Below are 26691 nucleotides of genomic sequence, written 5' to 3' on the forward strand. Positions count from 1 at the left end.
TAGTGTTTGGGCTTTTTTATTCAATAAAAGTTTGAGATATAAATATTCTCCATTTGCTTAATAGTTACAGTTGTAAAATATTTTAGGATAGCCTACCCGTCACCTGTCATTCAGCATCTCTATAAATGTCGTGAAAACATCATGGTGAAATAAAAACTTCTTATTTCCAGCCCACAAACCCTATTTCCACACACTCACAAAATCAAATCAGAGACAAAAAGGGGAGAGAAGGAGCTGGGGGGACGGGGAGCGGGAGGGATACAGTACAGCAGGCGACAATGCAGTACTTGCTACACAGTAGCAAAAGAAATGGGTACAAAATTTAGTCTGCTATAATGACAAGCTTCTCAGGACATTTGTTATGGACCAGCGTTGTCCAGTGCACTTCTGAAGGACCACTTGAAATCCAAATTCATTTTCATTGCTCTCCTGCAATTCCAGGCAGTGCTTGGATTTTCGGTTCTGGATAGGACCTCCCTGTAGAGATTGGGGCAAAAAGAAGAAGAAAAAGAAAAAGAGGGGTTTGTGTTAAACACTGACCTTGTTGCATTGCTCCTGCGGGGTAACAGAAGTTATAGAACATTCCAGTGTCCATCTACTGTGAAAACCTTTACAGTTAGAGACAAGGTGAGGATTTGCTGGATTTGGAATGAAGGTTCCTTTGTTGCAGGCTGGTTTAATCTCTGATGCAGTTTGCAATAGTCTCAATTGCCTGGTTTCCATTTCAGCAAATGGGATTTCTGGAATGGAGCTGTGTTTCTACCCATGCATTTTAACCATAAAAAAGCCAAAAGCTTTCCTGTTTGCTTGAGTTCCCTGATTTTGTGGTTCTGCTGCACTTCTGAACACCAAAATAAGGCAAAACACAGCCATGGTATGCTGCATAAATGATCAAATGCAAAAACTGTTTTTTCCTTGAATACTGAAATGTCTTTTATAATCTTTTCTTGCTAATTCTCAGTATTGATTCTGTTCAATTCCCAGCTTAATGCTGCCTTATTAAAGCCTTGCCTTCATTGTTGAGTTGCATCAAGCTTTAAATCTGCTATCACACAAAAACCTATAGACCTCAATTACAATTAAATTGTCATGCAGGTGACATAAATTACATTTCCCCCTCTTGAAATCTATTTTCAGTTGGTTCTCTCCTCCTCTCTCCTGTCTAAGGAAGGCAACAGATAACGTGTACACATCAGGGTCTGGGAGGTTTCTGCCAAGATACATGGAGATAGAGTAGGGTAAATTGCACACAGGTCTGAAAGTGGCTTTCTCTAAAAAGGACCTTGGGCTTGTGTAGAGAATCACTGGCTGAATCTGTAAATCAAAGAAAGGATTTGGTGCAGATTAGTACACCTGAAGTATGGAAGGAGCAGAAGCATTCAAATCGCTTATAGGTACGATGGGAAAAAAGAGTTTCTGTAAAAAACCCAAACTGAATACCCAATTCCATACAAAAGCCCACCACCTCATAGCTCTGTTCAAGTCTGTGTTGTCCCTTGTATTATAAAGTCATTACAAAGTGGAAGGACATTGGCACAAACCCCACAGAAAGGCTGTGTGCTGTTCCCCAGCCAGGGGCAGCTTGTGCCACTCAGGGCAGGTTCTGCTTCATGCACACAGGTGGCTCAGGGTCCCCTCCTATCCCACCAGTAATGCTTAGCGAGAACTTTCTCTGAGATGGGACTTCTAAAATACCATTTTGGGCCTGGTTAATGAAATACAGAATTAGGTTTGAAAGCTCCACATTTTAAATATAGCTTTGGACAAGAGGGACATTTCTAGAATAATCCACAAAAATTTGAAACGTGTGGCTCCCATAAATCCTCCTGGTAGGCCTATGTGCAGCCTTGATAAAACTCCCACTGATTACTTTGCCAGACAGACAGGCTTGCAGAGGCATTTAATACACCTCCATAATGAAATGCTGAATGAACTGTATTTTCCCACTGCTGTGTAACTGTTATTGACATTTGTATTAATAACAGTAGTTAAATTTGGCTGCCTGGTGGGAAAATAAACTCCAAACTATCCAAAAGTAATAACACTGCACGACATACAAGAAATTTGAAGAAACTAAGATGAAATTTTTTTCAGTTCTGTATTATATGCCATTTCTTGTCTTATCCTAGACACTCACAGTTTATCCCTGCCCCTCCACCAATCTCATTCCCCCATTCCCTTTGTTACTTTGGCCTTCTGGAGATCACTGCAGCGAGGTTGATTTTTTTTTCTCCAAGTTAATTTAATGAGCTCTGAACCAGATTATTCACATGTGAAACTCTGAGGTAATGGATATTTTCTCATTGTGAAAGGAACAGTTATCCTGTTTTCTTCCAGAATAACATTTCTATCCTTGATGAAAGCTGTAGAGTGTGGTTTTCCACTGGGGAGACTCAGGGTTGCATGGCACCCAGGCTCAGCTCTCTTGGCTTAAACTGGCAATTGGGAATTACACCTTACAAGTGTTTCTGCCTAAAGCCAAAATCAAGATGAACTTCCCTGTGTTCTCAGCTGATGCTGGAGGTGCTTGTGTCGCTGTTAGCTATGTAAAGCAGTTTTGCATCTTCCATTTATTGGTTGTCTCTCATCCGACTTCTGGTGCTTGAGACATTCTCAGCTTGGAACCTGCACTGAAGCTGAGGAAAGTTGTCCCACTTTGTCTTGTTAGAAAACTGCCTTAGTTGGGGTCCATTATTTGCCTGATTTCTGGACTTGGGATATGACTCTGTGCATGGCACTCTTAGGCTTCTCCTGTCATTTCTAATTTACTGGCGTAAGAACAGGAACAGAATTCCCTCTCTCCATTTTTTTGTGAAGTACAGCACTTGGAGCTCTGTTAGGTAGAGGAAGGCACAGGGTTAAAACTTAAAGACTGCCATGAGGACTTAGAATCTTTCTGCTTAATTCCCATTTGTGTCAGTGGTTAAGGGTTTCTTTCACTTGAATGGGCTGAAATGCCACGTGGATTTGGGGGCGGAGGAAGGAGGATGTTCACTGTGGAGACAACGTTTTTTCCTTTTTTCTAAATTTTGTAGAGCAGACCTAGGTGTTATAGTAAATGTGTTCATGAGAAACACTAATACAGGCAGCTACACAAACTAAGTGTAAACCATTCCTAAGGAAAAACAAAACAAACAAGCAACCAAAAAACCATATTTAAAGCCCCCTCACACTCCTTCACTCTCTCTGAAGTGCCCTCATGTAAAATCTGGCTTTTATTTAACAGAAACAAGGGAGTTGGGAGATAAAAAGCCAAGGAAGCTCTTTTTGATGTGGGGAAAGTGCTCTGCATTGGCTACTGAAAACCAGCCAGCTGAGTATATTGGAGCTGCTGTATGGAATACAAAGAGACACCAAAATTAAGTTGTGGTTCATGTGTGTGAATTGAGTATTGCAGGGAGCACAGATGCTTCTAGCAAGATGTGCTTTTTTTAACCACAAAAGGGAAATGTGAAGGCTCAAGCCCTGTGAGGAGCTAAGCTGTTCTGTTTCCAAGAGATGAGAGGCCTGTGCAGAGCCTCAGCCTTCAGCCTTCAGAGTGGGTGCAGTGCACACTTTACTCAGAGTCATTAAGAAAATTAAATCCTCCCCAAAGAGTTAGGCCCAAACATTCTGCAAGTGTTTTGAAAGCCAGTGGCTGCACTCTGCCCCGGGGGCTCTGGTGAAATCCAGCTGTGGTGAACGTGTGAGGACGGGGCTGCAGCACAGCTGGATGAGCACTCCCAGCTCACCTGCACAGCAGCTCTTCAGGGCACTGGGCAGATCATTTAAACCCCCACAGAGCCACTTGTTCTCCTCTGCACAGGGCCTTGAATGTGTCCTACAGCAATGGCCTGGGGTGCAGCAAGGAAGAAAGGCAGGATGAGCACGGCTGGCTTTCAGATCCACACAGACAGGGAGGAACAAGAGCAGTGCCTGGTTCAGCTCTGCCTCTGCTTTGGCTTTAGAACTGCTCTGAAGTACAGGGAGGAAGGTTTCTATACTCAATTCACACACATTACTTAAAATTTCCTGTTATTTTTCTACTTACTGTGTCTGTTTTCACCCCTTCATATGCCCAATCCAAACCTGGGACAGTGGTACTGTCCTGTCAGCTCTGGACTGCTGACAGTGCACCTAATACAGGCTGCAAAGCCTGAACTAGTGAGCTGTGTAAGGATTAAAGCACACAAACTGAGTAACTCCAGGAAAAAAATGAGCAGGCAGGACTGAGGCATCAAAAGCTAACACTGTCTTGTGCTCCTCTAACTGGCCTGGCCTCCAAATTCCAGCATTCCTGAATGGTTTCTGCAGTCTGTTGCCATCATTAGCATTTGGAACCCTAAAGCCAAATGCAGGCAAAGGTGCCCTTTAAGTGAATTATTTTTTGCCTTTTTTTATAGTAAGCAGTTATCCAGACTTGTATAAAACTCTCATAATTGGATTTACTGCATGCTTGGCAAAAGGGTTTATTGTGTTACTACACTTCATGCTCACTGAAAGGAGAGATGCCCATCTGGGTTCCTTCCCCCATTCTAGGCAAGATCTCTACTTTCCAATTTAAAGGCAAAACTTGATAGCCTAGAGTAATGTCTTTAAGCATGAAACATTAAACATAATTCTGTAGACTGAAAGAAGTTTCAAGAGGCATTGTGGGCAATTGAACAGAATTAGGATTAAGAGCACTGATGATGAGAGACAGCTCAATGGCAGAAGGAGTCTCAAGAGGATAAATAAGCATCCAGGTCAACTCTTCTGTAAAAAATGGACTGAACGTGTCAGCACTAACAGGTTTGACTGGGAACTGCATGGTTTTTGCAAAGCAAATTGAAGCAATTCCTGTGAGAAACACAAATGTTCTCAGCTCCTGCTGGTACCCAGACACACAGAAGGCTGACTGGGTGATTTGTAAGTGTACTGTTAATGCTAACACTGTCCCAAGTCAACATCCTGTACACAGAGTGGAAAGCAACGCTTCTGACTTCCTTCAGAGTTACTGCACTTTCTGCATTTCTACTGGATGGAAGGGGGTTCCTTCCCAGTCCTTCACTAAAGCAGAATTTATCCAGTGCCATGGCATTTAAGGACACCATCTGCTGTGCCTGCAACCCCTTGCAGTACAAAGTTGTGCAAAGCAATCAGACAGTTTAGACAGGCTAGTTTTTGCTGAACTGTTCTATGGGATCTGTTTTGGTTTACTGGGGGTGGCAGATGCACAGGTACCAAACCTGATCACTCTGTAAGGCCCGGTCACTTGCAGAGAAGAAGGATGAGGGCTGGAGGTTGTCAGCATTACTGCAAATCAGACTGATGGCTGTTTTTAAGGACTTACTCTAAAGGGAACACTTTTCCTTTCAGAGTTTACACCTGCTTTTTGCTCATCATATTAAGGCTCCTGTTATTCTGCCTGAAAGAGAAAAAACATGCTTGCCTAAACCTGGATTTTTCAGAAAAAGGTCCTTAAAGGTTAATAAGTATATCCAGCCTCCTATCACATACACTGTATAGATCACTGCATTCTCCAGTCTATTAATTTTCTATGTGGACCTCAACCAGTGACCTCAAATATTTACATGTTCACTCTGCCTTTGAGGCAGAAACTCTAATCTTTGCTGTTGCTTTGATACATTTGAATCAAAGAATTATGGTGAGGTGTATGAGACAATCTCCACTTCAAACAGAACACTTGATCTCCTTGTGCATTTCCCAGGAATACTGGGCTACATTTTCAGTGACTCTTAGTACACCAAATTTAAACCTAAAGAAAACTACTCAAATTATACAAAAAAGATATCTATTTTTTTCCTCCGTGTGATTCACCTCTGTATGGATGTGGAAGCAATAAAAAAATGTTCACAGGAAGAAGGGAATAATTTATCCCATCCAGTAATTTATGCATTTTCAGTATTGCCCATTTCTTAGAAATATTGGATGATGGTATTCAGTTTAAATTTTCTGCTTTTTAGCTGTATAAAGGACACAGATATATATAACATAGAGGAAATGAATTAACCTCTTCTTGAATGCAAAGAAGTATGACAAATTTTACAACTCTTTGTCTAACAGGTGTGCTGGAAGTAAAGCAGGCTCTTGAACATATCCTTTCCTGTTCAAATGTTTCATCAATTAACTTGAACTATTTTAATTCAAATATTTCTCACTCAAGTATATTGACAGCTGCCCTTACTCAAACACATGCTTCCTAATATATTTTAGATGAGTACTGTGAAAATGAGGTGCATTTAACTGCTTTTATGTATATGAAGTATCATATACAGCAGGTTTATATATTAAAAATATATTGTTATCTGTTCAGCTATTTGGATCTTTGTTTAAAGGGTAGCTAAGCACATGAGAATTTTTACAAGACTCACTTAAAATCTGAATTCATTTTTCCAGTACTAAACAAAACTAATTATGATGTACAATGTAAACTTAAGTAGTGCTATAGTAGGGATCAGCCAAACCATTTCTTAAGGGAAATGTAAACTCTTTCCCTCCTCCTGCACTCCAGTTCTGTTGTCAGGCACTGGCATCCACTTGCTGGTACTCAGTGTGTAAACACTGTGAAACATCCTCTGACAGAGGGATCAGGCACACCATTCAACAGTTACACAGCTTCAATGTCTGCATCACAATTTTGTCTCATTCCTTTCCCAAGACATCTGAGTGTTCAGGTTTTACATGATCATAAATGCTACATTTTCCTAATGCTGCACTAAATTTTTAATACTGCAGCTGTGACAAATCAAATGAAGCAGCCTCATCTGCATGTCCAGAGCAGGATTTAATAACTAGACATCTGTGCAATCATTTTCTGTTTTCTTTACTCTAGACTGGATGGTCTGATTTGCTTACTCTCTCCAGGATGTAGAAATAGACTGTACTGTTAATTAAGGTTTTAAAATAAAAGCAATTAAACCTGGTACAAGGAAATGCAGCTTCATTCAGAGAATGTAATTGGAATAGAAAAGAAATTAGAGAGATGCAGCATAAAAATCAGAAATGGAACACGTGGATCTCTACCTATCACTAACATTTCTCCACATATAAAAAAAATTATCACAGATTTCTAACAGGTTGCAGTCCTGGTAATAGCAAGATTAAGAAAAATAATAACCTGAAAATAATTAAATTCAAGCCTTTACTGAAATACCAAGAAGCTCTTCAGGATATCACCGCTGGAAATGTGTTTCACTACAGAAAATTGGGATAAGACTACAAAACCAGAAGTTTTGGAGAAGAATACATTAGCCAGACTAAGATATTTTACAGAAAGTAAACATGAATTATTACTCAATCAGCAGGGGCCAGGAAATCTTCCTGACATGCTAGAAAAACACGCAGAAACAGCTATTCTAGGTGTATGATGAGATTTTTGTAATTAATTACTGAACACTGTCTCAGGGCTGGGGGGTGGCTGTGGCAGAGTGGAAAGCAGATTAAAAAGGGAATCCTTTATCCCTACATGGCCCTGATAATGATGGGAAATGCAGAACTTAGAGCTGCATGCATTGTTGGTTTTTATGGGGCAGCAAACCCAGATGATGCTGGGTTGTGTTGATGCTCTGAGAGCCAGGGTTGCCTAGCAAGCCGTTTGTGAAAAGGAAGGACTGGCTCCATGCCCTGCAGCTGAGGATGCTGTGCTGGGCTTTTCTGACCACAGCTGTCCTGAGCAACCCCTACCAGCACTCAGCAAGAACTGCCTGGTTGGGAACTTGAAGGAGTAAGCTGCAGAGATGCATGCTGATGGGGGATGATTCACAGATGGGTATTTCTGATTTTATTTTCCTCATCACTAAAGGGGATGATGTTCACACTTGTCTTTTGTGTCCTCCCTTGCCCTAATCTGCCTGCTTATGCTACTGGGCAGCACTCAGAAACCTCCATATGCAGAACCCACCACATTCAGTGCTCACTGGCTACTCTGTGCTCCAGCTCTGATACTCAAGCACTAAATTAGAACTTAAGATGTGTTTCTAAACTATGTCAGTTCACAGCAACAACTGCTACATTTTATACTCCCTCTAGTAGAAGAGTTGGATATAGGCAAATCCTGCATTTTAAACACTTCTGGAGTCATATGTGAGACTTAACCTATGGAAAATATCCCAAGTTAATGCTTTGCCCAATGTTTTCTGCAGGGTAATTCTTCTCTAACTAAACCCAGAATTCTTTCCTATCTTTTCATTTATTGTGCCATGCAACAGCTGCTTTTGTAGTGAAACAATACCTTGATACAACCAAGAAAAAACCAGGAGTGCTGGAGACATTTGCTTTATTTGTTTTAGCACTGCATTTTGTGAAACTCTCAGAAAAGTTACCTTTTTCATTCTGAGATTACATAAATTATTTCTGCAAACAACTCAGGCTTGATTTATCTGCTGTGATCTAGGCCTGCTTCAAGATGTTCAAAGTGTAAGACAGAGGAAGGCAACAAAGCTGTTTTGAAGTGTGATGGACTGTTCAGATGGTGGGGAATTACAAAACACAGTAACATGAAATAAAACCAGAACTTTGCTTAGTAGGGGAATGGACATCAGTGGGACCTGCCTTTAGCATTCCAAAGGATGCATACCTGTGAATAGCAGTGAGGAACTGGTGAACAAAGCTTCTAAGGAAAAAATAAGTGTTAGGTTAAAAATTTGCTACAGCTATTGGTGATTTATCAGAGTACAGGAAACCTGTTGAATTCCCTGTCTCAGACATCAGTGTTCAGCGACTGACTAGATGTTTCTGATGGCTGAGTTAATTTTAAGAGTGCTGATAGCTCTTTTTAGGCATGCTGAGATGATCATTCAGACAAATCAAGCCTCAATCTTCTCCAAGAGAGCAAATCAGGGGTCAAGAAGGAAATCCTCCTCTTGGACTTACAGTGAATTGCTGGCTCACAACAGCTCATTTCTGTGAAACTGCAAGCACTGCCCATTGCCTGGGACAGTCTTCTGGATTAGGTAAATAATCCACTTAAATAATTTTGTGATCTGTGATGCAGCAAGTTGTATATTCCTAGGTTTTGCCTTCCTATTTGGTTTTAATAAAAGTAATATCCCTGTTGTACATAGAATTACAGAAGTGTCCTTTCAGATCATTGAGTTCAACTATTAATTCAACACTATCAATTTCATAACCAAACCAAACCATGTCCCTAAGTGCCACTTTTAGGTGTCTTTTCAATATCCAGGAATGGGGACTGCACCACTTCCCTGGGCAGCCTATTCCCCTGCCTGACAACCCTTCCCTGATATCCAATCTAAACCTCCTCTGGCACAGCTCGAGGCCATTTCCTCTCCTCCTAGCTCTGAGAAAAGATACCAACACCCACCTGGCTACAGCCTCCCCTCACAAAGAGCAATGAGGGCCCCAGGAGCCTCCTTTTCTTCTGACTATACACCCCCATGCCACCATGGCATTTTCTGAAAAATCCTCTTTGCCCAGGATTTTCTCCTGGGAAGCTGAGAAGCCTCAGGGAGGAAGGAAAACAATAATTATCTGATGGCTGCTCCTGTGTTTGCTGCTTTGGAATGTGGCTTGGGCATTGTTTACCAACAGGTGAATGTTTGATTGGTTCCATGTGAATTGTTTTAATTTAATGGCCAATCATGGTCCAGCTGTGCTGAGGCTCTGAGGAGTCTCAAGTTTTTATTATTATTCATTCTTGTTAAGTCTTCTGATGTATCCTTTCTCTTTCTTTAGTATAGTTTTAGTATAGCATTCTAGAATAGAATAGAATAGAATAGAATAACAGCATAGCCTATCATAATAAATCAGCCCTCTGGGAACATGGAGTCAGATTTTCATCTCTCACCTCGTCCTGGGGACCCTCACAAACACCACATCCCCATCTCCCTCAGCCTCGTGCTCCAGACCTGTCACCAGCTCTGCTGCCCTGCTCTGGGCACCTCCCAGCATCTCCATGTCCTGCTGACAGTGAGGGGTCCAAACCTATACACATTCACATCCTGCAGCTGCAGCTCATGCCTAGGAGCACCTCACTGCCTTGCTCTTTCTCTTTTTCTCTCCAAGGATGAAAATATTGTCCTAATATAGCACAAGTGATGTGAGGAACACAACTTCACATTGCTATTTACCAGCCTTAGCATAGGTTATACCTAGGTACTCTTCTTCAGCCAGATAAATGAGAAACTCCTTTCAGCACAACTAGGAAACCCAAGATTTTTATCTCTTTCCCAGACATGTTAACAGACTTCCAAAGGTTTATGGGGTTTAGATGAGATTATTTGTGAGAAATAACTCCCTTGGAAAACAAAAATACTGAATGATGATTTTATTTCGTTTGTGTGTGTGTTGTATTTAAGTAATCTAAGTTTTCTAATCTGAATGCTTCATAAGAAGGAGGCTTCATGCATTTTAACCCAGAAACTGAACTACTTGCATTATCATTATATGCTTATGATTAAACCAGTCTCTAGGGCCTAAGAAATAAATTGAGTGCAAAGTGAAGAAAATTAGGAAATGAATTTGCACCAGTATTTCAATTGATCTGCATATTCTAACATGGAATTTAGGCTGAGCTCCCTGGGACTCTGATCATAGTGTCTAGTTATTGAAAATGGCTTTTTCACCACTAACCACCACAAATCTGCTTGCCAGCACCTGACATGGCAAAGTTCCACTGTGTTAAACTTACCTTGGGAAAAACTCATCTTTCTTTGAAAAACAGAATTTGACTGTCTTTGGCTTCCAACCATTGGAACCTGTTTTGTCCTCAGGGTATAGGTTAGCCTGAAGCCAAAACAGGTTCCAGTGGTTGGAAGTGTTCCACTGTGGAAGCACTGAGATGCCTTGAGTCACCCTGCTGTTTCCTCTTAGCTAAACCAGAGTGATCTCCCTAAGTGTTGGAGCACCTTTTCCAGCCCCAGAACTTGTGTGGATTCTTTACTCTCCCTCATGTTTCTAAATCAGTTAGGAATGCAGACACCAGGCCTGGCCTTAGTGTCCTATCAGCATTCTCATCCCTGTGAAAGCACCTCCCAGCCTTTCCTCGAGCCTCTTTCTGCCTCTCTCACACTCATGTGTAAAAGCCTGAGCCTTTTTACAAAAGAAACTGCAGAACTAGCTCATTATGAGGCTGTTAGCACCAATGAGCCACTACCACCATTTGTGACAGCTACTTCTAAAAGAAAACCAAACAGATTTCTGTTCCTCTTTCCTAAATAGGTTACTTTGCATTTGACTCCACTGAAATAACCTTTTTTTCCACTCCCCATAACAGTGCTGTGCCTTAGGAGTTATTAATGGTGAACTCAGAAAATATAATACAAGTTTTGTACCCTACTGAGGTAGCTGACATTGGGATCAAAACGAAACCTGCACAGAGCTTCCTGGCTCTGTGCAAAGCAAGCGAGGATAAATCTGGTTCTGTTCTGCTAATAAACAGATTACTCACACTTCAACACAGAAACAGAGCTTCAAAACTTTCTGAAATGGCTGCTGGGCAAAAATTACCTGAGTAAATTGCCAGTAAAGCTTCATTCTCTTGGCTTTGGCATAATTGCATTCCATGAGCCTGGGCCTGCTGCTGACATCCACCAGGCATCTGTTGTCATCGTCGTCGATGGTGGGGCTCAGAACACCCACGTGGAGCTGCTGACTGCTCGTGTAATGAACATTCTGCAACAGGAAGCACAAACAGCATTTGTGGCCTCTACACAGAAGCAGCACTTTCACCCAAAAGCTAATGGCAAAGATAAATATGCTGAATAGGCTGACCCCATGGTGGCTTTGAAAGGATCTCCTTTCATGCAGGAAGCAAGACAACATTTTAAAAGTTGGTCTAAATTAACAATTAACTGCTTAAATATTGGTTAAGTATTTAAGAGGAAATATGCAAATACAACTGATTATTGTCTCATCATGGGACTTTTTCCTTCTGTTTCTGAGGGTCTTCAAAGAGGAAGATAGACCCCCTGGGACTGGCTTGAATATGGCCATCAGCTCTGATTAGACTGTTTCATCTGAGGATAACACCTCACTGGAGAGGTAAAAAAAGAGAACAGCAGCACAGGAGTTCAGAGCATCTCCGTCTTTTATAGGACAGATACAAAGATAAATTAAGGTTTTCTGCAAACAAATGCTAAAATCCACACTTGAAGCAGATACTATAGAAAGAAGATATATATATATAGATACTATAGAAAGAAAAAGTTGTTAGCAACTGGTGACAGATACAGGCATGAGAGAGAACAGAATGGCCACATTTCAAGGCATTTGTTCTCATTTGACATTTTCTAAGACAATACACACAGATACAAGAGACAAGGACAAGGGACAGACACTGGCTGCTCTGTATTTCTAGCAAAGAAGGGCCCTCAAAGGCCTCGGGGATTACACCTGGGACCAAAGACATGAGTTCATTATGTTATACAAATTCTTTCTACTCTGTTTGACTACAAAGATATGTGGAAGGTTTCTCTGGAAGAAAGGAAAGAAGGGGAAGGATGGAGGGGATATGTCCCCTTTCAGATTGGCAGGTTACGTGTAAGCCCAGGAAGGTAACACAGGATTATACCAGGACTGCCTGATTGCTAATCACAAATAGAATTTATTTTGCTACAATCAGACCTTTTTCTTGGAAGGACCATGAGAAAGATTAAAGGGAAACATCGTGCTCCAGGTTTTAAGTCTGTGGTAACTCAGTGGTGGCAGAGTCACAACAGACAAGAGTGGACAGAAGCACCAAATTAATGCCCCTGCCATTTACTGTAACTATTCTATTTGTCTGTAACAAAAGGGAAACTGGAAATTCTGCTGGGTGTAATTGGGAATCGTTTTGGTGCCCAGATTTTCCTGGTATTTGTTCATTGTTGGTGTTGTGAACTGTTTTATGTGTGAGTGTTCTCCTTTGTGAACACTCTGGTAAAATAAGAGAGAAAGCAGAAAAGCAGAACAAGCCAGGTCTGATGAAAGATTTCGGAGCTTCATGTAATAAATAAAATAAAATTTAAAAAAAAATGGAATGCTGTAAGTAGTCAATTCAGGGATTGAATACAACCACAACAAATGGTGGTGTTCTGGGCAAGACTGTGTGCCCAGTTTACCCTCCTGTAGCACTGCCAGGGCAGATGTAACCTGCCAGAGCTGCACTCAAGTTAATTACGTTACCATTAATGGTTTAGACTAAGCCCAGGTTTTGCCCCCTTAATGAAGTTTCATTGTTTTCACCCCACAGAAACAGTAACAAGCTTGAGCTGGCTGAAGTGAGGTGAGTGGAAGTTTTAAGAGGTTGAACAGAGAAAAGCTGAATAGTTTAGTTATGCCCTACAGGAGGAGAGCAGGGTAATAAAGGAACTGGCAGAGCACATTTCCAGAATGGATGGTTATGACTGAAGTAAACTCTAAGAACTATAACAAGATCACTCTGCATCCACAACTCAGGTTATTAACATTCCTGCAAACAAAACTGATGCCTTAGAAAACTGTTAAACATGAAGAATGCACTTTCTAGACAGGCCCAGAGCAACTATTTTAGACATGTATATGATCTATTTAGACATTTTTTTTTTTGAGAAACTGAGGTAGTGACCGAGCAAGGCTAAAAGGTCAAGATGATCTTACAAAGGGATTGTTAGGACACCCTACAGATGAACTTTTTCTTGCAGCTCGTTTACCTCTTACCTGAAATTACTACTAGAAAACATAAAGGGAAATTGTTGGTTATTTAAATTTTTAACTAACAGGAAGGGATATTCCATTTCCGCACGTTGTCACTACAGAAAACATGATGTAAGAACATAAAGGGGGGTTGCATTGTTTTCTTAATTACACATATCAGTTGCTGAAAACAGATGAGCAGGCTTGGCTGTAACTCTGAGAAGTGCATTCTGTGGCCTGAGGTCTGCACAGAGAAGGCAGCGTGCCTGCAAACCCTCGTGGCTGAGCTGCTTTTATCAGATTACAAAATTAGAAGTACTCATTAAAGATGCCCCAAAGTTAAAAAAACAGTCAGTGTAAATTAATTACTACTGTGGATACAAACTAATTAGTTATCAGTATCTTTGAAATATATTTTTGGGAACAATTTATTGTAAAAACTACTTGCAAATCTTGTCATCCTTTGTCATTACCATTAATTGTTTACTGATAAAAGTAATGAGCCTGATGTTCTACAGACAAGCATGAATAAGCTATGTGCATTTAATACCATAATCATTTTGAATCTGCATTTTTATTTTGGTATCTGGACAGGTGACTGCAGAAAGGACAGAGAGAGTGTCAGACACAAAGATCACTGAAATCAAGGCTCATATTTCTAGTTGCTATCAGTGGCTTTTTCATCACACCCTGGAAGTTTTTGGATTGTCGTGCACATTTGTTACTGGGTATCTGCCTCTGCAGAGCTAGAAACTGTACCCACTGGATGGAATATGTTAATATTTATTTAGGTAATATCTCCGCTGAATTCAGTTAACCTTTATTAATAATGTCTGATCATCACACAATCCTGTCATACTTACTTTCAGGTAAACTTATTTATTTGTATGGAAGAACAGCCTTTTTTCATAACCAAGCTGACAGATTAATATGAAACTCTAAGTAACCTACAAAAACACCCCCTCACAATCTAAAAGGCTTTTTAAAAGAAAAATAAAAGACTTTAACATAACTAGAGCTGCTCTTCAGTTTTAATATGTAAATTATCCCTTAAATCTAACTTTTGAAGTCATCATTAATTGCCTCACAGGCCTCATTTTACATTAATTGTGCCTTCATAGAACACTCTTATTGAAAACCTAATCCATGTAAGGATTCTTCACAAATTAAATGGTCATTACTTGTCTTCCTCTTTTAGCTAATTGCTTCATTATGTACTTTTTCAATTGTTTTGTTCTGCAGGGATTAATTTTGCATGTATCTTCATGAGCTGCGAAACTGTTAGAGTGTACTGTTAAACTATGCATGGTGTGCTGCTCCTTGGAACTGCAGGAACCACTCTCCACCTGTGTTACTTGGAGGTAACACATGGCAAGGGTCACTTAGGGCCCCATCCAGTTCTCTGCCAAGTGTGTCCATCTCATTGCCAGGCACAGTCAAGAACCCACACATCAATCACTGCGTTGCCAAGTTGATGTTAGCAACAGGAAGTAAAAGAAATCACTTTTTGTCTTAAAAAGCACAAAAGGAGACTGAAAAACAGGATTGCCACTGGTTTAGTATTCATGGAGCAATGTACTGTGCTGGCCATCTTTTATGGCTTTACCTTTCTCTCCTTACCACAGCTACACTTAGCCTGATCAGTCTTGTTCATCTTGCCCTGTGCCTAAAGCCTGATCATCGAATACAACATGCTGGGGTGGGAGGGACCCACAAGGATCATCAAAGTTCAATCACTGGCCCTGCACAGGACACCACAAGAGTCACACCACGTGTCTGAGAGCATGGCCCAAACACTTCCTCAACTCTGTCAGACTCGCTGTGATGGCCACTTCCCTGGGGAGCCTGTTCCAGTGCCAGCCACCTCTGTTGTCACGGTTATATTTTATGAAAAATCCCTTCACCAGGATTTTCTCCTGAGAAGCTGAGAAGCCTCAGAAAAGAAATGCAAAGAATAATTATCTGATTGCTTGGAATGGGGTCTGGAGGTTGCTTACCAACAAGTGCATCTTTGATTGCTGCCATGTGAATTGTTTTTAATTAATGACCAATCACAGCCAGCTGTGTCAAGACTCTAGTCAGTCATGGGTTTTTATTATTCATTCTTTGCTAGCCTTCTAATGTCTTTCTCTTTCTTTAGTATAGTTTTAATATATCATTTTCATATCATATAACATAACATCATAATATAATAAATCAACCTTCTAAAATATATAGAGTCAGATCAATGTCTCACCTCATCCTGGAAACCCTCACACCTGATGTCCCCAGACAGGCCTGGCCCTCCTGGCTGTGCCTCAGGACAGGCCTGGCCCTCCTGGCTGGGCCTGATGCCCTCAGGACAGGCCTGGCCCTCCTGGCTGTGCCTCAGGACAGGCCTGGCCCTCCTGGCTGTGCCTGATGCCCTCAGGACAGGCCTGGCCCTCCTGGCTGGGCCTGATGCCCTCAGGACAGGCCTGGCCCTCCTGGCTGGGCCTCAGGACAGGCCTGGCCCTCCTGGCTGTGCCTCAGGACAGGCCTGGCTCTCCTGGCTGTGCCTGATGCCCTCAGGACAGGCCTGGCCCTCCTGGCTGGGCCTCAGGACAGGCCTGGCCCTCCTGGCTGTGCCTCAGGACAGGCCTGGCTCTCCTGGCTGGGCCTCAGGACAGGCCTGGCCCTCCTGGCTGCAGGGCACTGCTGACCCACATTCAGTTTGCCATTGGCAGGAGCCCCAGGTCCCTTTCCACAGCACAGTAGCCCAAATTCTATCAGTACTATTAAAGACTGAGGCAAGAGCTCCTGAAGAATTCCCTGTTCAGCCAGGCTGGTCTTTTGCCTCACTGCCTTGCCTTACAACATAAGGTGCTGTCACACACATAAAGGTGTCTGGCCTTCACACCTGTGACCTGAACATGCTGCATCCATCCTGGTGAACCCATCTCAGTCATCTACTCACTTCTGCACTACCACAACAACCCCTTGCTCTCCCTCACTGGTCTTCCTCTAATCTTTGTTAGATTACTAAATCAGTCTTGCAATATTAAAATATCTCAAGGAAATTAAATTCTAGAGGAAAGCCACAAATATGGAATCTTCCCAGCTTAGGCCGTGAAGACTTGGAATATAAGAAGGTACAATGGCAATTACACTATGACTTGAAAGTGCAGGAGAGCATTAAACATGAGGCTAATAATGCACTAATTAACTTGCATCTCACCTGAGTCCATTGATGTGTAAGTGTATATTGAGTTAAACTGTTTTACTATTTCCCATACCGCTATAAATAACACTTTCCTCTCATAAAACATAAATATATCTGTATTACTTCCCAGTTGGTAATGTGCAACTACACATGCACAGTTGGTGAAAAAACACTTGTGAGAAATCTCCAAGTGCCTCCTCATCCTTCCTTGTAGGGTATAGTGATGTCCCATGTTAGCTGCTGCTGTAATACTTTTCTTTCCTGTGGGAGCAGCTAATAACATGTTCTCTCCCCAGAAACAGCAAAACCACAAAACTGATTCACTGGTAATGTATAATTACACATGCTGTAGCTGCAGATTACCTGCTGAGGCATTCATAAGAACAGAGGGAAAAACAATTATTCCAATGTAGGAGTGACTGAAACCAGAGCAAGCCAAAAAGCTCAGTAGTGTCATGACTGGCAGAATTTGGAGGCATGGCAATTACTTGTTTTGTTCTCAATAGAGCCTTTCTTTTTTTAACCTGTTGGAATTACAATCCTGTAAAGAGAGAATTTTAGTCTGTGTCATCTTGGGATTCAAATTGTTGACACAGTGAGGTACTTTGCAAAACAAAATTAACCTCAGGAATAATCCTGTGCACACAGATAAGCCACTGCTGGTTACACAGGGTGCTAGGCAAGTGCTTATGCCACACTTGCACTGCTAAGGAATTCTTTTTGTCTTGGTGAAAGTGTGAGCTATGAATAGCATTGGCTACATCTTGTAAGAAGCAACATTTGGTCAATCTTTACCATCTTTTTCTTTCAGGCTTCAATCTAGAAATAGTCTCCTCTTAATTCACAAAATGGATAAAAGCAAAATAAACTTCTCTCTATTTAAAGCTTTAACGAAAATTTAAAGAGAATCATTATATGAAAAAGCAGTATTTAAAAGTTATCTCAGAGTAACAACTAAGGATATTTCTATTTTTGGACTTCTCAGCCCTTTGCCTTTACACATCACCAACCTTGTACTGTTGGCAGCACTTGTGATCACGTACTGAGGATGTTTTCTGTAGAGCAAATCATTCCCTAGTGGCAAAGGATATTGGCCTTCTTACTGAAAACAAGCTAAAAACATGGCTTTAAGACTACAAGAAGTGATGATAGCTGCAAGTGCAAAAATGGGGAACATCTTGATTCATTTTCCTGAGGCATATTTGGGGAAGATCTCCATTGCTCAGTGGAGTGCAACGGAGGTAGGCCCAGCAGCAAGGACAGAAAGGGACACCAGGCACACATGGCACAGCCCACTACTCCCTCTCCATGCAAACAGTCCCACAACACAGCAGTTGGGTGAAAAATCCCTTCAATCTTCTTGGTTCCTTTCCTGACATTTCTACCTCTTGGTGTGAGAAATGAAACCCTGGAGATGAGAGCTCTTTTTTAGAGAAGTAATTGCTAGTTGATGTTAATGAAGTGGATAGGGTCTTAATTTGAAGTGTTGGCCTGTTGTTAAACATCGAATGTCAGAGTTCTAGGACTTGCCTTGAGTTGCTGTTGTTCTATGTTACCATTTTACCCTGTATTTGTACCTCTCTCTGTCATACTCTGTATTTGTGCCCCTTTCCATCTCACCTTAGATTTGTATCCATTCCTGTCAGGAACCACTTCCCCTGCTCCCCTGCTCCCAGGCCTTGCACCCGGACTGAATTCAAATGAGAGGCTGTGGGAACTATATGAACCCTCTCAAAACAACAAACCAGCACATGAACTCTGACTTTAACCCCCCAGAACCACACTAAATCACCCACCCTTGACCAGAGCCGGATTCCGTCCTGCCACCATAACTTTAATAGTGCTCAGCTTGGGTGATACCCCTGGACTACAAGCCAACATCATCTTCCGAAGGATTCTCTTGAGGGTGGAAGCCCCAGCTCTGCCGAGAGACAAAGCTGCACGCACCCTCCTGCTGCACTCCTCCTCCTCCTCCTCCTCAGCACTGTCCTGTGGCAGCAGCGGCGCTGTGTGTGACCCCTCGGGTAATAAAGGCCTTTTTAAAGGAGTCTCCTGGCCATATTTATCACACTGGCACGCCAGCCCGTCAATCTGCCTAACAAAACAGTTTGTGAGGCAGCAGGGCAAATCACGAGCTGATTAGCATTACAATTAACCCTGTATCTGAAAGAAAATAAAAGTTTACTGAAGCAGAGGTGTTCAGAGGCAGCAGTGTGGGGCAGACCACTGTGCTGGCAGGGCCAAAGCACTGGTGAGCTGCTGCAGGAGCTAGAACAAGAGCATGGCAAGGAGAAGGAGAAAATGTAACCCAGTGTAGCCTATGTGCTGTGAAACTTCACTTGAGCTTGAACACTGTTGGTGCAGTTTAACATTATCCTCATCCTAAACCCAAAACACAGCACTGTACCAGCTTCTAGGAACAAAATTATCTCCACCCCAGCCATGGCCAGGACAGCTGTGCAAAGGCTTTCCTTAATAAAGTCAGACATCTATTTACATGCAATATAGTCACAGTTTCGTGTCATTTATGGCCTGTGTTAGGAACACTGACAGGTAAAATTGCTGGAAACTTCCAGGTAAAGAGGAAAAAGGGTGAAATGTTTCCCCATAAATATGGAGATTTGGGGCCAAGTGTAAGTACCTTCACTTGCCTGTGATTAACAAAAAGAACACTATCCCAAGGGCAATATTGTAAGAAAGATCTCAGGTGAGAAACAATCAGGATACACACACACTGTGGACTGGAAATGGCTGGAACATGTAAGCAGCCATCAGTTTCTAGGCACCAAATGGGAGAGACTCACTTAACTAAGAAGCAATGAAAAAAGCAATGAAAAATCACGATCCCAGAAGCATGTTGTGGGGAGGGGGTTAAAGAAAAGACAAGATAGGTAAGACCCAAAGACCCAGCCCAAAACTAACAAACAAATATTAACTTCTGGAATTCAAAAACAATAGATCAGAGAGAGCCATGACAGACTTCACATCTGCTTGCTTTGCCACAGAGGGACCCTCATGTATGGAAAATACCCCAAAGAACCCTGGGACTATTTTTTGCTCAAGTAACTAATTTCTCCATCTCTATTCATTAACTGCATTCCTCCAGTTCTCCACCATCAGAAACAGCACGAGATTCACAAAAGGTCTGCAGACAAACCACCCGACTAGCAAGAAATGAAGCAATTAATTTCACTACAGAAATATACTACACAAAAGTAGTGTGCCACACTCAGTCTAACTATAAATGCAATTTTCCTCCTGGGTCAGCCGATGTAAAGTCCTGATATAGCATTTAGTTGGAACAAGACCCAATCCCTTAAAGAGCTTTTACCTTCTAATAAATTTTCCTCTTACCCACTTAAGAGGGCCATTATATCCTAGTGAACACAAATTCATCTGCAAGCACAAAGTCTTTGTGACACACAGAATTACTCTAAGTCAAAGCCTGGGCTTGCATTCCCATGACTCTGATGATGACTTAGTCTGGGACCTGAGGTAAATCACGGAGTATTTGTTAGGGCATCCCTAAAAGTGGCACAAATAACTTCTTGTAACAGATATTCCAGAGCTTGATCAAGCATGTAGGCTGCTTTAAAAGACAAAAGAATTGCTACAGGGTTGCTTTTGATAGAAAATCTTCTTCTGACTTCAGTAGGAATTGGAAGAGGCCTTTAAGAAGCCTACTGCAAACCAGACATGAACCATGCAAAGCAGAACCTGGCTGAATGAATGCAACTGATGGCAGAGGATTTGTAGGGTCTTCCACGGCCACAAGAACTGCTTGTGCAGGCCCAAGCCAGAAGCTGAGCCCAAATGACACTGAGAAACACCAGCCTTACACTCACATTCTTTTAAGGCAGTTACCAACACAGTTCCTGCTTGGGCACATGGATGAAAATGTGATTCCAATCTGCCCTCCAAATGCAACCTGGTAATTTAAAAGCACACTTAAGTCCATTCAATTGGGAATGATTGAACAAAAAAGAAGCACCACTCATTCTAACTTGATTTTATAAATATGATGCTTCTTCACTGTAAATGAATCTTTCTAAACCCCAGTTAAAATGATTGAACTGCTCAAAGAGGATTCTATTGTCTTGCATCAACCAGCCTGCCTTTTTTGTCTTATGAGGCAAATAAACAGATTTACAAGAAAACATTTGGTTGAAAAGTAAATAGTTTCTTCTAAGAATCAAATCCATTCATGTTTTGAACTCATCTGCCAGCTTCTAGCTCAAGGCAAAAGATTTCTATTAATATTTATTTAATAATATATGTTTAGTATTTTACAAATGCTGTTGCAAATCCATAGACAAGGGTAAAAATCTTAGTCGTTAAAACAGTATTCCAAATCAGAGACCAAAAGAGCTGAGTAGCAGCTCTGAAGCAAATCCAGAATCAAGAGAACAATCCTCCAAAGTCCTGCTCTCTGTGGCTTGTAATGGTTTGCCAGCAATGGATCCTTCAAATACAGTTTCCAATAGTTGGTGATTTTCTTGCACTCCTATAACATAAATAACTAGATATTTGTGCAGATGATGAGGTGACAAACATAACTCCTGGGTGAGGATAGTGGGAAAAGTCTCCATTTGTCAGGGTCCAATTCCTCACAGAAGTTTTACATCCTCTGGAACAAAATCAGTGATATATGGACATGGGACCATGTTCTACCCACTGTGTTTAAGATAAACAGGTAGCTCAAATGATTCTAACATGTGCTATTTCTGCAGTCAAAAATAAACTCTCCAGTTCTTCCTCTAGATGTTTGCTCTTACAAGCATTTGCATAAAATTTCCCTAGCAGGCCATTTTGGACAGACAGTGTCTGCTTGTCCATTATCCTGAATGAGAATGCTTTTCACACAGCAGAATACTAAAAAAATCTAGACACTTCTTTAAAAAAAGGAAAACGACAATGAAAGAGGAGGTGCAGTGAGCCTACATAGTCACAGATTGGAGAGCAGCATTTTAAAAGGGAAACATTATTTATTGCACTAATACTGTAATTACAATGTCGTTTTTGTAGAACAATGACTATTTTGATTAAGGCACTCATCAGCAGCCCCACAGCTGAAAGCACCACAAGTAATGTAGAGATGTTCCAGTGCCCAACCACCCCTGTGAGTGAAAAACCTTTTCCTGATATCCAACCTAAACCTTCTGTGACACAGCTGGAGGCCATTCCCTTGGGTCCTGCCCCTGGACACGCGAGTGAAGAGATCAGTGCCTGCACCTCCACCTCCCCTGGTGAGGATATTGAAGACCACACTGAGGTCTCCCCTCACTGAGTCTCACCCTTGTATGATCTCAGACACACTGAGGATTGTCAGAAGAGCATTAATAAACTGTTAAACAATCTGTAATTTATTACAGCTCTGGAATTTGTTTTCATACAGGCAGATCCAAGCCAGCATAAATTCAGATAAGGAAGCACGTATTATGTTACCTTGCACACTACACTCTGTTACAGATGAGAGTATTTTATGTAGGTCAGGCACTGCTTCCCTGGAGCCAGAGAAAAAGCCATAAGGAAATCAGAGCAGTGTCAGGCCTTATTTCAGTGATCCAGCATACTCCAAAATTTCAATTATGCAGAGATTGTGTCTCTCTGGCCTTGTCTACCAACATACCAACATCAACTCCTCCAAGGCTAAGTGCTGCAGCCCAGACAGGAGACATCTCATGATGCAAACCCAGAGACAACTCCTTGCACTCATGAGGAAACAATAATGTTTTGTCAGTTGGAAAAAGAACAGAAAAACCAAAGTGATGGTAATTTTCAACTCATTGCAACACTGAGCTGCAAAATAAGTTTTTGGGAGCAGAAGGCAGCTCTCTGGCCCTTACAGTGAGAAGAACAACGTTATTAAAAGAAGCAGTCTTGCATTTCTCTCTCCCTTTCCTTGAAAAAGTGAAAGAGGGAGAGAGAAAGCTGAAAGAGGGTCTGTGCTTCACTCTGGCTGAAAAACCTCTTTATCTCTAACAGGCGGAACAAAAAGAATTTCAAGAAGCCAGAAATAAAAATGAGTATTTTGTGTTCTATCTTGCTGTCTCAGGAGATAATTATCTATTCTTACAGTAAGTACCCTTTTTTTTGCTATTGTACAATGGTATGCTTATATCCTGGCAGCTAAAAGGCTCAAAACACAATGTTACCTCTCCCTTACCTTTCCTAGCAGGGCTCAGAATTGATTTTTATAACACACCACCCCATTTTTCACTACCATTATCTACCTAGGAATTCAACCCTTATCAAAAACCTGAGAGATTCTCAAAGAGAACAGAAAGGTGTTAAACTGTGAAGAGATACAGAAAGAAGTACACAACTCACACACAATACTGCATTATAGTAAACAGGTGAAGAGTGTACAATGGAAAAAGAAAATATATGCACTCACAATATATTCACATTATGAATACCTTAATTCCCTTCTGTCTGGAAGGCAGCATAAATGCCCCTATATTCTACTTTGCTCCACAGTGATTTTGCTAATTTAAATAAACCAAGTAATCTAGAAAGGTTTTTCTCATCACACCTGTGATAAACTGTTCTTACTGAGTCTGGGACCACAGGTAAGCAGGGAAATTTAGCTATCAACTCTGCAAAACTCTGTTGAAAGAACAATCCCAAATTCTACACATCTACCCTTGTCCCAGATTAAGTTCTGTAAAGAGAGCTATTGCTCTTTTTTCCCTCCTCTCTCCTCAAATAAATGTACATGTCTGCAGAGCTGTGGATCTCCTTTCCATGCCATCATCCATGGTTTGGACTGCTTTCCCCCTCTGCAATAAGAAGTAAGCTATATTTTAAATGTAAGCCACCAGTATGGGCTAATTGTTTTCCTTCCTTACCCTGATTCCAAGCTCCACATTCTCTCCTCCATATACTTCCATGCCTTCATCCAGCAATCCAATCTCTTGGAAGTATTCTCTGTCCACTATGAAGCATCCAAGCAGTGCAGGACTTCTGGAAGAATAAATCATCAGCAACCAAAATTAGCAGATAAATTATGAAGAATTTTATTTTTCAGGCACAGACTGTATTTATCATTGCTAGGTAAAATGATGCAGCAAAACAGATTCTTAAGAAAGTATTTCTCAAAGAGCTTTATTGAGCCTTGCCTTCTGACATTCCTAATTCTAAAGTGAAATGAGCACCATTGAAGGAAATTAGAGTCAAATTATTGAACATAAATATTCACCAGAGCAGTAAGGATTTCAGTGCTAGTAGTGTGAGATCCAGGTGCCCCAGTTTTGTTTCTGGGGCACCAGCCAGTGTAGCCTCTGTCCTTGCTAAGTCCTCAAGGCTCTTGCCTGTGACAATTGCAAATGATGTGCAGTTCTGTGTGTTTAGCCAGGTTCAGCTAGAGCTAAAAACTTGTGTCTGTAAGCTTACCTAAAGAAAGAGATTATTTCTTGAATAGGACCATCCAGATACATTTTTTTAATACAGAATCAAGCAAAGCCTGCCTTTACCAGCATAACATTAGTCCATTATCCTGAGCCAAACCTAAACAAATCACATAGCTTTACTGGATCAGTAAACTCTACTTATGTCATGGTGGGAACCAACCAATTTTTGCTACACAGAGCAAATTTTAGTCAGGTAAGAGTTCAGCCACAGAGGGTACAATTTCACCTTATGAGTAGAGAAGGATACAGAGTCATTTAGCCTTTTCATTTTTCTCCTACCTTATAATCCACAATTGCAAGAAATAAATATGTCTTTTCAGATTATTATGCTGGCACTCTGGTAATGACAAGATATTAATTAGCAGTACAGAAGAAATCACCCAGCTTTTATGGAGAACACTCAAGCTACAGCTAGTGGACACATCTGCTTTCAAACAGATCATAGGCTGTCTTAATCACAAATTCTACAGTTCTACAGAAATCTATATATTAATGCCTCCAAGTGCTATAGTACCCGTTTTATAACAATGAAAGACCATCTTTGATGTATTTATTAATGAAGAAAATAGCAGTTAACATCAATACAAAACTTATGCTTCATTTATGATAGGTCCTTTTGCCTTTGTTGTTGTTTTTAAGTGTTTCTCAGTGCACCTGCTTCCCTTTGCTATAATTCTAAAAGAATAATGGAGGCAGATAGAAACCATCCATCAAGACACATGGCTTTGTTTGTTGGTGTGCTTGTTTTAATTATCCAACACACACATGCAGCATATTGCACTGAATTAAAAAATGTGCCAGGGAAAGAGCTAGGGAACAAACCTGAAATTCATAAAGTACATGCACTGCCCAGTCCTCATGTGGAACAGAGTTTGGGGGTAAAATGGAAAAGTCATTACTTTGTGTTTCACTACTCTTAATTTTAAAAATCATAATGGTTACTCTGTATAATTAATCACAGGATCATAGAATGGCTTGGGCTGGAAAGGACTTGAAAGATCATCTCATTCCAAGCCCCAGCCATGAGCAGGTACATCTTCAAACAGATGAGGTTGCTCAGAGCCCCCCATTCAGCCTGGCTTTGAACACCTCCATGAATGGACATCCATAACCTCCCTGGCAACCTGTTCCAGTGCCTCACCACACTCACAGAGAGAATTTCATCTCAATATCTAACATAACCCTGCCTTCTGTCAGTTTAGAGCTGTTCCCTCTTGCCCTATCACTACCTACTTTTGTCCCTTACCAGTTTTCTTGGAATCACCATTTAGGTACTGGAAGGTGCTGTAAACCTCCCTGGAGCCTTTTCTTCTCCAGGCTGGACAACCCAAACTCTCTCAACCTGTCTTCACAGGAACATTTTTATAGTGTCAACAGAGTTCATTAACAGCAATAACTATTTCTAATGCTGTGGAAATTAACCCCTTTTCACGTTTGTCTTTGGCAAACCTGTTAATTTTTATCTCCTGCTTTCCAATTCTAGGTTCTGTTCATAGGTCAGTGCAGTTCAGAGGGTGCTAAACTGACAGAACCTGAGAAAAGTGCCTGCCCGCCAAGATAGCTGCTGGATGAAAAACAGCTGCCAGTGCTGTTTGAGGTTCTGCTTTCAGGAGGTAAGAACAGCATTCACACTTCCTTTCTGCAGGGAGCTGGAGCACAGGTACCAGTGCCCTCCTTGGAATGAATGTGTGTCTACAAGCAAGGCCTGTACTCTCAGCAGAGCTGCTCAGTGGGTTCAGAGGGTACTACTCCCCTCCCTGAGACAAAGGGATTGTTCTGTACCAGGCTGACAACACTCTGGACATGGGAACAAAGTGCAGACCCAGACTGTCTCAAAGCAAGGACCCAATGCAGCCTTTGCTCACAGTGTCACTGACCAGACATTAACTCCTGGGACACAGCACAGCTGTGCACCTATGTGACAACACTATAAAGAACACAGCTGTCAGGTCAGCTCTGCTTATGCAATGTAACTGCAAAGAAAATTCCATTTCTGGCCCGTAAGCACTAAATTAGCAGGCAAGACATTTGGAGAACAGAGTGCTGCAGAGCAGCCCTGCCTACCATTCCACTTGGGCAGGAAACCTGTTTAAAAAGATCTACTGAAAACAAAAGTTTCCTTTAAAAACATCTACTGAAAACAGGAGTTTTCTTGATGACTGTGTAGGCATCAAGGACATTTAAGTATTTGAAGTTTACAGTCAGTAAAACCTATCACACAGCTGAGCCCACTTGCCCCCTGTCACACCCAGGAGAGCTTTTAGACACTGTAATTTAGTTATTTATTACCTTATTGGAGCAGTTGTGTTCTCCAGTTTCCACCAGGACTTAGGAGGGTTCAGATACCTGCACCACAGCTCCCAGTCAAAGCCTTGTGCTGAGAGGGGATACTCCTCTATTTCAAAATTATCATACTTAATGTTATCGAATGATGGAGAAATTACTCTTTTCCTGTTTTCTTTTATCCTGGTGAGCACTGGTTCAGCCCTAAAAAAACAGAAATAC

The 26691-nt window shown here is 41.4% G+C and overlaps 1 protein-coding gene across 1 annotated transcript; it reads right to left on the reverse strand.

The window, feature by feature from the left end:
- Positions 1 to 26691, reverse strand: LOC139602500 (polypeptide N-acetylgalactosaminyltransferase 18-like). The gene is made up of 4 exons (XM_071452391.1): positions 26476 to 26691; positions 23626 to 23740; positions 11449 to 11613; positions 1 to 477 (listed from the first exon to the last, which is right to left on the reverse strand). The coding sequence occupies exons 2-4, from the start codon at positions 23665 to 23667 to the stop codon at positions 331 to 333; spliced, it is 354 nt and encodes a 117-aa protein (XP_071308492.1). The 5' UTR covers positions 23668 to 23740; positions 26476 to 26691; the 3' UTR covers positions 1 to 330.

Source organism: Agelaius tricolor, unplaced genomic scaffold (assembly GCF_023055355.1).
Source record: "Agelaius tricolor isolate 1412-34295 unplaced genomic scaffold, bAgeTri1.0.p SCAF_34, whole genome shotgun sequence".
NCBI classification, from domain to species: domain Eukaryota; kingdom Metazoa; phylum Chordata; class Aves; order Passeriformes; family Icteridae; genus Agelaius; species Agelaius tricolor.

What these genes read in the sequence shown, in the direction of transcription:
- LOC139602500 (XM_071452391.1), bottom strand. Translation starts at nt 23,667, where the DNA reads ATGGAAGTATATGGAGGAGAGAATGTGGAGCTTGGAATCAGG. An exon ending in ATGTGGAGCTTGGAATCAGG is followed by an intron (nt 11,614 to 23,625) that starts GTAAGGAAGGAA and finishes TTCCTGTTGCAG; the next exon opens with AATGTTCATTACACGAGCAG. An exon ending in TTTACTGGCAATTTACTCAG is followed by an intron (nt 478 to 11,448) that starts GTAATTTTTGCC and finishes CAATCTCTACAG; the next exon opens with GGAGGTCCTATCCAGAACCG.